This window comes from Chelmon rostratus, chromosome 21 (assembly GCF_017976325.1).
Source record: "Chelmon rostratus isolate fCheRos1 chromosome 21, fCheRos1.pri, whole genome shotgun sequence".
NCBI classification, from domain to species: domain Eukaryota; kingdom Metazoa; phylum Chordata; class Actinopteri; order Chaetodontiformes; family Chaetodontidae; genus Chelmon; species Chelmon rostratus.
In genome coordinates, this window is record NC_055678.1 from 9,684,042 (window position 1) to 9,695,750 (window position 11,709).

Here is an 11,709-nt window from a genome sequence, read left to right on the forward strand (position 1 = left end):
TTGGAGCGTTCCACAACTTTCTCAGTCTTTAGTTGCTCCTGTCCCAACTTCATCAAAGTTGGGACATCAAATTCAGAAAAAGCAGATATTTACAAAAAAGCAATGAAGCTGATGAGACAAACATTAAATATATGCTCTTTGTACTGTATTCAATTGAGTATTTGTCAAAAAGGTTTAACAAGTTATCACATTCTGCTTTATTTAGCCTATGTTTTACGCAGCGTCCCAACTGTTTTGGAATCGGGGTTGTTACTCTACAGACAAACAATCACGCAAACAGCAAAGCCAATTCTAACTGTTTTATTAGCAACCGACACAAAACATCATTTATACAAGGTCAAGAATTAACCTTCACGCTCAGCATATACTGCATACATTGTTTTTGAAAAAAATAGGTCTTCTTTCAGTTCCCACCTATCGTCTCTGCCATCCCACACAGATCATGCTTGCTAATCGCCGTGTTACAAAAAGCCTGTTCATAATATCAAACCAGAAAAACTGTGCTGCATCATCGTGATTAGTTGGATTAGTCTGATATGATTTAATCTGGTCCGCTGTGGCTGCGCTGAAATCGTCTGTAATCCACCCCCCTTTGATTTCCTTGACCTTGCACGCAAATGTCTACAAGGTCGAGGAAAGCAGACTGAAAGCAACAGTTTCTTGGTTCAATTCTAACAGGGATTGACCTGCAGCCTATTACTGTGTACTGTGTATTCATCATACATAGTATATCAGGTAATATACTGCATCATATACTACAATAACCCACTATCACCGTATGAGACATGCTATAAAATAACCTCTCAGGGCCATTTTTCACTTTGACCATCACACTACAGTTAAGACTGAATCGGACGTGTCCGGAGAATATGCATAAGATGGTGCAAATGTGAGCTCCGTATGTTTGCTAACACCCGGAAGTCTCACCTTGAGCTGTGTGCATCACCTGTTTCCGCACCACTAAGCGACATGCTCTGTATATGATGTGGATAAAGGTGCAAGTCTCAGAATTCGATTGACTCCTGCTGAGCCTAAAAAAGATGGATATTTGCTTGATAAATGCCTCAGCTCTTGGCAGTTCTCATGTTTCTTGTGCAGCGTCCTTGGCTGATTGGTATTTAGCCCTTCCTCGTCTGACCGAGACGTGACTCCCTTCACAAGTCTCAGGTCAAACTTTTCCTCATACCTGCTCATTAATATTCTGACCTTCCTCAACGCCGGCCTGTGCCCCTCTCGCTTTCTTTTTTCCACATTCAACCCCTTTGTTGCATGCACACACACACACACTCACAGACTCAAATAACACACACTCACACGTACACCCATGCATGCACACGTACGGCCCATATGTGTGCCACGCAGGTAACACTCTGCCTCCATCTGAGTCCTCTTCTTTTGTCATTCTCCTTTTCCTTCCTCTCTTTCTTTGGCCTCCTCTACGTCTCCGTGGTGACGGCTGAGATCAGCGCTTCCTGTCAAACTGTCCGCCGGAGCACGGTGATCCCTGAGTGGTTTGCTTTCTTCTCTTAGATCTGACAAGAAAGGGATTTTGAAGTCTGTGTGTGGTACAAAAGCCAGTATAAGAAAAGAAAAATGGGATAATGTGAAAGACCTCGCCGACCCACCAGTAGCTGAGGCTGTCTGCTGGCTCTCCCCCTCGCGTTCTTCCTCTTCCTCCCCAGAAGAGGGCTCCTCCTTGTCCACAGAGGACATGTCGAGGGAGGACAGGTGGGCCTGGGCCATCCTCTGGACAGCTGAGAAGACAAGTCAGTACATAGAGTTTCAGCCTCCTACAATCTGGGAGAAGGTACTGGATCCTCAGTGAGAGCTCCAGCACACACACACACACACACACACACACACACACACACACACATCCAGCACCAGCCACTTTCTGTAAAGAGACTGTAAAATAAATATCTAAATATCTAGGCTAATTGTTCTTCACTATGACTACACACCATATTTGCACTAGATTGTATATATATATATATATTAATATATATATTCCTAGTACTTTTTTTAAACACTTGTTGTCCTATTGTATCTTTATGTTCTCTTGCTTTTACCTATATACTTTTGCACTCACTTTGGGACTGTCAGAAACAATATTTTTATATTTCTATATTCTATATCCCTCTATGTCAGGCATGTCCAAACTATTCAATAAAGGGCCGTGTGGCTGCAGGTTTTCATTCCAACCAAGGCGGAGCACATCAGGCTGGACTCATTTAATCAGCTGATCTCAGTCTTCAGCTGATAATTAGGTGACCTCTTGACTGGTTGGAACAAAAACCTGCAGCCTTGATGAAATAATTTGGACATGCTGTATGTGTCCTGTACATATGGTAAAACTGACAATAAAGTCGACTTTGACTTTTGACTTTGAGAATAGCACTGTGCCGCTTTCACAAGTAGAGGTCAGTTTATCCCTTTAATGGACAGAGGATGGATGGATGGAAGGATGGGCAACTGGATAGAAGAGATATTTTAACCTTCAGTAATCGTTCTTTTGGCCATTTGAGGGTAATCAAACAAGTTGTGAACATAAGATAACATATTATCATCTCTGAAGTTGATATGGCTCAACATCCTGGCCACCTGTTGAATGAATTCACCTTGTTTTAGTTCTGTTTTTGGTCTCTATCAACTTCTGAGGGAAATATCCGTCTCTTTAGATGATAAATGCTGCACTATGCTAAAGAGCTAGTAACTAGCTTTGTCCACCTTTTGGTGCTTTTGGTGTTTGATAAAAGTTTTACCAATTACAGCTGCTTTAAAGAGAAACTTATCACCAGGCTCAGAGGCAACGTGCACAATTCTTTCAGACTGATTCAGATAAAGAACATTTTTGTCATTTTGCATTATTGACTTTGTCACCAGAAAATGCTCCATAAAGATCTGGTCATTTCGGAAATGCAGGAATGTCATTCCACTCGGTCGAAAGCATCATTGTTGCACATAACTAACCAAGTCTGCAACTGGTGCAACTGTTTCACAACTTTTAATCATGTGGTAGAAAGGCTTTCCTGCAGGAGTCTCATACAGACACTAAACGGTACCTTGTTCATCTGTTCGAGACGCAGAGGTGCGTGAAAAAACATGTTTTACGTCACGTATTTGACCACGTGGTCATACATTGCAGCTGTGTTTTAAGATTTGGCTAAACAAAATAGGATCCCTCAATGAAAAATGTATCAGAAATGAATAGATGTCAAGAATCTGGAGGATTGTACACTCACATTTTTAGTATTTCAAGCAGTCAGGGTTTTTTTTTTTTGGGTCATTTAAGCTCTGATAATATGTGATTGAGGATATCTGGCATGGATGCTGTTTATGTACAATCTGCATGTTGTGATGAAGACATTAAAATGCAATTTAGACACATTTTCAGTAAATCAGTGTAGACATTTTAAGCAGCAACAGCAATGACTGCAAGGGTCAAATTCACAATTCCCACAAAACAGGAGCGGAATAATTACATATTATATACACAGTCATATCAAATCCTAATGTTTTCCTGTGTGTTTATATCTGTGTGTATCTGGGTGTATCTGAGTCTGTGTGGATGTGTCAGACCATGTTGCAGCTGTGTGCCCATCCCATAATCCAGGATGATCCAGAGCAGACTCACAGCTGTCTCTGCTCCTAATCTCACATAACACACACACACACACACATACACACACACACACACCTCACTGTGTTTTTGGGATATGGACGTATTCCAGACAAATGTAGACCACATGGCAGTTGCCACAGCAGAAGCAGGTCTCGCAAATTCTCTCATTTTTATGTCATTTGTTATGTAAATTCCAGCATAATATGTGAGACACACACAAAAACATTCACAACAACGCCTTTACCTTTAAGTGAGGGTGGCTGGTAGGTTGATGTGTGAACCAGCTTGGCTTTCAAGGCTCCGTTTTCCCCCAGAGCCCACTGCAGAAGCAAAAATCAAGGTTTACAGAGTGTAATGTTCAGGATGCAGTTGATAGCTGCTTTTATGAATTTTCTGAGAAACCTTCCTGCAATTATTCACCTGTCCACTAGATGCCCTCGCAGTTTTGCACCAATCCTGGTCACCTGACTTGTTACCTGTTCCTGACCTGCTCACCAGCCCTCTTAGATTTGTTTGACTGGCTGGACTGACTTGTTGCCATCTTTCATCCTACCTGCTTGCCTTGTTAAAAGTGCACTCGTGACAGATAGAGAACTGGCTCCGATGAGCATTTATCCTTTTTTTCGTGTGCACCCACTCGCTCGCATCCCACCGAACACACTCCTGCCTCCAATGCAAATTCGAAACATTTCCCAGAATGCCTTGCTATAAAACCTCAGAGAACCAGCCTGAGAGTGCTGCATTGTTTTTGTGTACACATCGAATCAGAAATCAAGAAAAAATGAAACACCCCCCACTCAAAATACAATGTTGGTAACTCTTCCTTCCCCTAAAATCAGCGAAAATTTGATGCAAAACAGTGATCGACTCGAGTCTTCCCTCTTTGACTCTGAGAGTTTTTTGGTACAAATCCAAAATAGTGCAAACCAGCCGATCTACCTGATGAGGGCCAATGTCTTCCTCTGGTGACGGCGGGTCTGTCAATCTGAAGAGCGTTGCTGGCGTCGGCCTCCGGCGTCGAATCTTTGCAAAGAGAGGAAGAGCATCAAACCATGTCGTGTGTGTGTGTGTGTGTGTGTGTGAATTTGTGTATATTTACATGCGTGCACGTGTCATGCAAAACCCTATGCAAACAGCCCAGCTATAAGAACAAGGTGTGACTGGTGTCTTTTATTGAGCCTTGTCTGCAGAGGATCTCTTTCTGTGATAATGTAGTGAGAGAATGCATATCATTATATAACAACATAGGCAAGATTGTTGTCCAGAATGTTCCTGAATGAGGATTACATCTTGTCATAGATGGCGGCCGGATTACTTAAATTTGCTCACTGTTTTGCTGCATGTCCCCATCACTTGGCTGCAATCATGTAGGTTTTTCAATTCCTCCGTCCAGTGTGTGATTTTATGTCGATTTCGACTTAAACCCTCTTGAACATACTGCCAAATAACAGTTGTTTACTTATCATTCAGCATTTTTCTTAGGTTTATACCTTTCAACATCACTTCATTACACACCACTTGCAATCTCTCACTTCTGATTTGATTATTGCTGCTATTCTTGCTGCTACAACCTTCTCCTCCGGTGACGAACCGTGGCCTCAAAAACAGGCATTCGACATCTGCATTACAGTGGATTCCTCATCCTCATGTATTCTGTGTGTGAAGCAGGGTGGGTCGCAGAAACCAACAGTTTCCACAGAAATGTGTATAATAGTATAATTTTAAAATCTTAAATCGGTTTCAGTCTGAAAGGAGAAGGCTGTTTTAGCACAACTTTTCAATAATATGGTATATAGAAGGAGTTTTTTTTAATTGCACCTTTACACATTTTGAGGTACTTGTACTTTATTTAAATTTTATGCTTGTACTCCTACTCCACTACATTTCAGAGGGATTTTTTTACTGCACTACATTTATTTTACAGCTATAGTTCCTTTCAACTTTGAGATTGTAAATACAAAACATGATCAGTTTATAGAATATAATGCATTGTTGACTACCCTAAGTTTATTAAACAGTTCAAATTAGCTCCATCTACAATATTAAACTACTTCTTGGCTATTAATGCATCAAAAAAAAAAAAAAAAAAAATCCAGTAACACTGCACAGGCTATTCTGCATACTGTGCTTTTACTTTTTATACTTAAGGTTTATTTTCTTTCACCTATTTAAGTCCAAGCTACGCCAACCTTTGCTTATTCGTAATAAAATAATAAACCATAATAAAACACCTTCTTCTGGGGTAAAAATAAGAAGAAGTGTTATGAAATACACAACAGAGTCATCACTCTCTCTATTTTGTAACATGTTATGGTAATAAGATTGTTGTGAGATACGAGCGGCTGCCAACCAATCACAGTTGACGGCGTAGGCATGAAACGTGTGGGCAGCTTTCACTCTGGAGTAACTCCTGCTGCTTCTGCCTCACTCTGCGTGCTGGGCTCATACATATTCATCATCAGACACGGGAACTAAACATGCTGCCGCTGTGGAGGGGAACTAGTTCTCCCAGACAGGTGCTTCACCTGTCTGAGGGAACCTTTTCAGACGCAGTGACCTTTTCTGAGCGTTTTGTTAACATGGTTGCCAGAAGGTCAAGCGCCCACAGGGAACACGGCATTTTCATCGGATCCTTGTTGTGCATGTTTGAAATGCCTGTAAATACCTGCTGGAGCTCAGTGGAGCTGGAGCGCAAGACCGACTTGATCTGTTGCTGATTTGTTTTACAAGTCTCAGCACGTGCTTTAAAAGAGATTAACGAGATTTACATTATTTTTTAAAAATAGGATGGAGATTGATTTACAAAATTTAAAGTACCTTAGGCTGTTTTGACAAGTTAAGAGAGCACAGAAACCGTTATTTGAGTTTCTCAATGACAACTGACCCCTACTCAAATGGCTAGTTGTACAAAAACATGTACTAAATGGCCAGACCAGGTCACTGTCTTTCACCAACCACCAGGTAGGTCACAAGCCAACAAGTGTGGAGTGAAACCTATTCAAACACCACTGAAATTCACTAAAACCACTGCATTTTGTATATGAGGCATAACAAAAAAGCAAAAAAAAAAAAAAACCCCATCTCAAATTCATTTTGGTGCCACCAGTCCCACAACACCATGACGTGGCCCGTGAAAGTGAGGACAGCTGCACCCAACACTCTACACCAACTGTGCATGTTTAATTGTTGTGTGTAAATTTTCCTGCTCTGATTTTTTTGCAGCTTTACTCTAAAAACACAGCAACTAGAAAAACGCAGAAGCTGCCAGAAAGAGGGCTTCAGTATAGTGCTCGCATAGGAAATCATTAATCCCCCACCTCGTTTTGGGTAGGTAGGATGACCTTGATGGTTACCTAACATTCGGTTTCAATGCATTAATCTGGATGTTTATAATGCACAGTGACGGCAGTGGGTGGGCACAGTGTCCCGAAGAGCCCTTAACCTATCCACTTAACAATTAAGACCACGCAGTGGAAGCATAAATCCCTGCTCATACAATACTTTCAATTTATCCTGTGAATAATCCTGCGCAGAGCTTGATTTGATGTTCATGAAAATATAAATGAAACGCACCATTGCTGTCTGACCTTTTGTTTTCCAATGAAGAATGTGCACAAATAGATGAGAGCTGAATAAAGAACGCCGTGTCTGATTTAACCCTTATTGGCCAGGCAGCTTGACTGGAAATACATTGTCTTTGCAGCAATACACACACATACACACACCATACAAATATGCACTTAAAGCTGGAAACTTCTCATTGCAGAGCCTCTATAGCACTGTAGCAAGCATGTTTTTTTTTTCCCTTTTTTGCTGATTTTCAAAGACTGACTACTTTGTATATAGGAACAATGTGTTACCAGGAACAGAGAGGAGTATGCTTGGTTTGCTGAGTAAGACCCTGTGGAGTTTGGAGCTCTTGGCTGTCCCGCGGTGAAAATTTGTTCTTCGCATTAGCTGTCCTTGCCCTTGATTCAGGCCCTAGTCATCCACAGCTAATCTCTTTGGTTTTAATCAGTCATCTCCTTGGCTGATGATACTTTTTTCTCTTCCCTTTTCGTGCATGCCTTCTGTCAGCTATCTTCTTTTTTTTCTCCTCCTCCCTCTTGTCCTTGTCAACTCAACGCTCTGTTTTGTTCATTTCCTCCCACTCTTTCGTCTTATCTCTCTACCTGTCTCTCTTTCCATGCCTGTGCTTTCCATCTAAATGCTAATATTATGGCTGTGTTTTGGAAATGTTGCTGACCCTTACATGTATACCCCATATAGCCTCCGTGTGGGCTGGTCTCAGTTAAACTCCCACAGGTTTTCAGCAGGGAATGGGCAGCAGGGTCAGATGAGGGCAGATGCCTTTGAGCAAGCCTCACAGGGCCGCATGAGAAGGATGTTGATGTGACAATGGCCTTGATGCAAAGCAGCCCTTCAGACTCTTGAGCTGTCATGCTTGAGAAAACAATTCATGAACCGAATCCTCAGAATCTAAGCAGAGTTGTGGCAGATTACGGGACAGGTGGCGAGCGACAAGTGTGTTTCTGGAAGCTGAACCTCCAGTACAGCTCGGAAGAACTCAGCCACTGTCAAACCCCTTTGAGCGAGAGCCATTTCCCAGAAGCAGCCGCAGAGCGCTGAGGTCAATTATCAAGGAGGTTCGTGGTTTGCAGCGTTCAGACCATCTCGAGTACAGTTGTGCCTCATCCTACATGACGTGACCATTAGGCAGTTTTACTAATCACCAGAGTGGCAGCCTGCACTGCAGCGGTCAGTTGGAAGATAAGAAAGGGGGGATTCTCATGCAGGCTGCTTCAATTATGGATCATTAAGCTTATTTTGCAGCTGAATGGCTGCTTATCCGCTCAGCTGGACTGCCGGCACGTTAAGCACAGAAGAAACTCCTGAAATTGTCCAGCTGATTTTCAGCAACAGGTGATCCTATAAGGATCGCCAAGTCAGTGCAACACCAGAGTGGCTCTGGTGGCTATAAGGAGATAAGACGTATCATGACGTAAGAACCTTGCAACCTTTTGAGTGCATTACCAGGGAATGCTGCTGCTTTGATTCCTGTTACATCCACGGTGGAAGATTTGCAGTAATCTTGCTGCGTCCTGAGCTGGCAGAGCGTCTTATAGGGAAAACTTCATCAGCATCATCAACAAGCATTTACAGGTTGTAGTTTACGTTGGAAATGATCTTACTAATTGAAGATTGAGCAGATGAGCAGCAGTAATGTGAGCCTTTCAGAGAAGACAAGCATTGAACTCCATGGATTAGTAAGAGCTGGTTTAACCCAAATAGTGCTGAGAAGAGTTTCAGAAGGAAAATGCTGAGATTTGACACAAAATCAGACACTGAGGGGCTGCTTTAAAAAGCAAGCGAAAGGATGACGGAGTAAAGAAAGTAGTGCAAAGCCTTCGAGACCGCAAGTTGGGCTGTAAACAACAGATGTGCAAGAAATATTTGAGTGGCTGGATGTTACTGATTTATTAGTTTATTTTTGCATTCCGGGGTGAAACGAGATGTCCAAGCAGATGCCCCATGAAATCTCTCACTCCTCTACTGGGAAGAGGACTGTGGGCACTGCGCCTAGTCTGGGATCAGCCTGCCACGAAGACACTCCTTCGTCTTAAAAATTGATCGCCCTGAAGCACCATTTGTCACTTGCTAGAGGAGATGCATCCAAAAGTTATCTCAGTGTTACCTTGATGACCTTTATGGGCTTTCATCGCCAGACAAAATGCTGGTCGTGCACAGGCTAATATCAGTCCTGTTCACACTGCACTATTCCACTAACATAATGCCTACACCACCAGGTCAGCATATTTCACCTGTATTTGCTTCAGCATAAGCTCCTGATAACTGCTTTACTTATTTTTACGTAATGCACTCACCCACCTCCTTCTAACATATGACTAACAATGTGACCTTCTAGATTTTGCTTCACAGATGTGGCAAGGGTGTTATTATTCAGGCGCATAATCTCTTTTTTTTTAATATTGCTAACAGTGCTTTATCCCTCACTTCCTCCTCCTCCTCCTCTTCCTCCTGCACTCCTTTTGAAGGGCAGAGATGCCTCATCACTTTTTAAAGGCTCCAAAAAACTGAGGCTGCACAGCTCAGCTTAATCCCGGCGCTGCCCATGCCCTGCTGCCCACAGAGAAACACCCAACGTCAAAATACACAGTTCTGCAAAGTCGTGCTAGACTGGTTATGTAACTGTCTGTCAACCTTAGTGGCGAGGCCGGATGCTTCAGACGCCAGAGAAGAGGGCAACACTCACTTGTGTGTACTTTAAAGTCAGGGTGAAAGTTAGAGGCATGCATGTTTGCATGACTTTTATACCATAAACCATGCTACTCCCAGTCCATTCTCACATCGACTATAAAATAAAGCTAAAAGCAGTGTGTATGGGATAAGATATTAGGTTTCAGGCTGCATCAACATGCGACCAAGCGCTGATGATCCTGGTTTGATACTCGACCCAAGTTTTGACCTCATTCCTCCACGCACGCCACCCTCAGCATCCACGCAGGCACATAGCTACATCCCTCACCATCTCCACCTGTCGCGGGTCCAGCTGGGTGGGCACCGGGGAAGGCACGGAGAACTGGATCTTCCTCCTCGCATCCTTGTCCGCCTCCCGCTCCATCACCTCCGTCTCTGCGGGCAGCAGCGGGTCCATGGCATCCGGCCTGTCACCTCCGCAGCCAAAGCGCGCAGATGTCCAATTAAAAGTCCAGGCGGAGTCAGTTAGGATTTAACTGCCTGCGCAAACTGCACGACCCTTCAACGCGAGCGTTCAGAATAATTTAGCTGTTAGTGAGCGGCGGTATCCATCTGTCCCAGCAGTCCTCTGGAGTTGCGTTTGACAGCTTTGCGTGCTTCCTCCTCTCTCACGCCTCCTCTGCCTCCTTCCCTCTCTCTCTCCCTCTCTCTCTCTCAAACACACTCACTCACACACTCACACACACACACTGTCCGTTAATGCGTGCCTGTGCGGACCTGTGCCGCGCGCTGAGGATGGGAGAGCAACGAAGGTGGGCAGAGCGCGCAGAGGCTTTGTGATGCTTTCACTTGCCGTCGGAAATTTAGTGCCACCGCAGCTTGGCCCGGAAAGCACTTCTCCCCTGAGATGGACTGAAAATAAAGACGTTTCTAAAACTGTCGAGATGCCTTCAGTGTTACAAGTTCAGAAACCCCTTCTTTGAATTGTGGGTTATTAATATTTAATATTAATATTAAATGACGATTTATGGTGAGGATAACTAGAGGCACTGTTGAGTCAAGATGAATTTAAGTTTGACCAAGTACCATGATAGCAAAAGCATTTATTTTATGACCTGACTATGACTCAGACATAAAAGATAATTAAGATTATTGCAATCAATGCAACTTTCTGACTTTATGTGACATTAAGTGCAATAATGGGATGTTACATGAAATATCATGGACAACTAACCATACGCATTTATCTGTACTTTAATTTTGTTATTGTTCATACATGCAACTCACCAAGGTGACATTAACCTTGTTTTTGCCACTTATTATGGATTTTGGATGTCCATTTAATTATATTTTAGACTTTCACCTTTCTTTATGTTTTATATTTGCACTCTTTGTATTTGAACTTTATAATACATTGCACTGCAACTGCTGATTTCCCTTTGGTTAAACAAAGCTCTTAGAGGAAACATCAAGACACACAGCCATTGGTCGATGTTCTCCATCATTTATGGCACAAGTGATCTGGATCTGAGCTGGAGGTCAAAACCGAGCCGGCACTTGGTGTGCTGCATCTAAGAAAGTTGAGAACGCAGCAGAACAAATTTCCTTCTGTCAGTGGACCATGGTGCTTTGCAACCGTACGATGCTGCATGTGCATAATGTGCTCATTTGCATTCTCATTTTGGGACGAGAAGCTGAAAGGGGTCACGAAATCCCTGTTTTTTCTCAAGGTCGAGTCAAAACCTACCCTTTCTCCAGTGGCTATAGGCTATATCATGTGCTCTGTAAATATACATAAGAGACAGTCTGTTGGGAAAATTCATTGCCATGGCAACAGTTTCTCTTCACGGTGTTGAGTGTTGGCAGTC

The 11,709-nt window shown here is 42.9% G+C and overlaps 1 protein-coding gene across 1 annotated transcript; it reads right to left on the reverse strand.

Moving 5' to 3' along the window:
- Positions 1-355: 355 nt before the first annotated feature.
- Positions 356-10,459, reverse strand: LOC121625144 (protein phosphatase 1 regulatory subunit 1B-like). Its single transcript, XM_041963206.1, has 5 exons — positions 10,170-10,459; positions 4,562-4,645; positions 3,867-3,942; positions 1,626-1,754; positions 356-1,532 (listed from the first exon to the last, which is right to left on the reverse strand). The coding sequence occupies exons 1-5, from the start codon at positions 10,296-10,298 to the stop codon at positions 1,399-1,401; spliced, it is 552 nt and encodes a 183-aa protein (XP_041819140.1). The 5' UTR covers positions 10,299-10,459; the 3' UTR covers positions 356-1,398.
- Between the last annotated feature and the right edge of the window lie 1,250 nt (positions 10,460-11,709).

What these genes read in the sequence shown, in the direction of transcription:
- LOC121625144 (XM_041963206.1), bottom strand. Translation starts at nt 10,298, where the DNA reads ATGGACCCGCTGCTGCCCGCAGAGACGGAGGTGATGGAGCGGGAGGCG. An exon ending in ACCCGCGACAGGTGGAGATG is followed by an intron (nt 4,646 to 10,169) that starts GTGAGGGATGTA and finishes CTCTTTGCAAAG; the next exon opens with ATTCGACGCCGGAGGCCGAC. An exon ending in GCAGACAGCCTCAGCTACTG is followed by an intron (nt 1,533 to 1,625) that starts GTGGGTCGGCGA and finishes CTTTCTTGTCAG; the next exon opens with ATCTAAGAGAAGAAAGCAAA.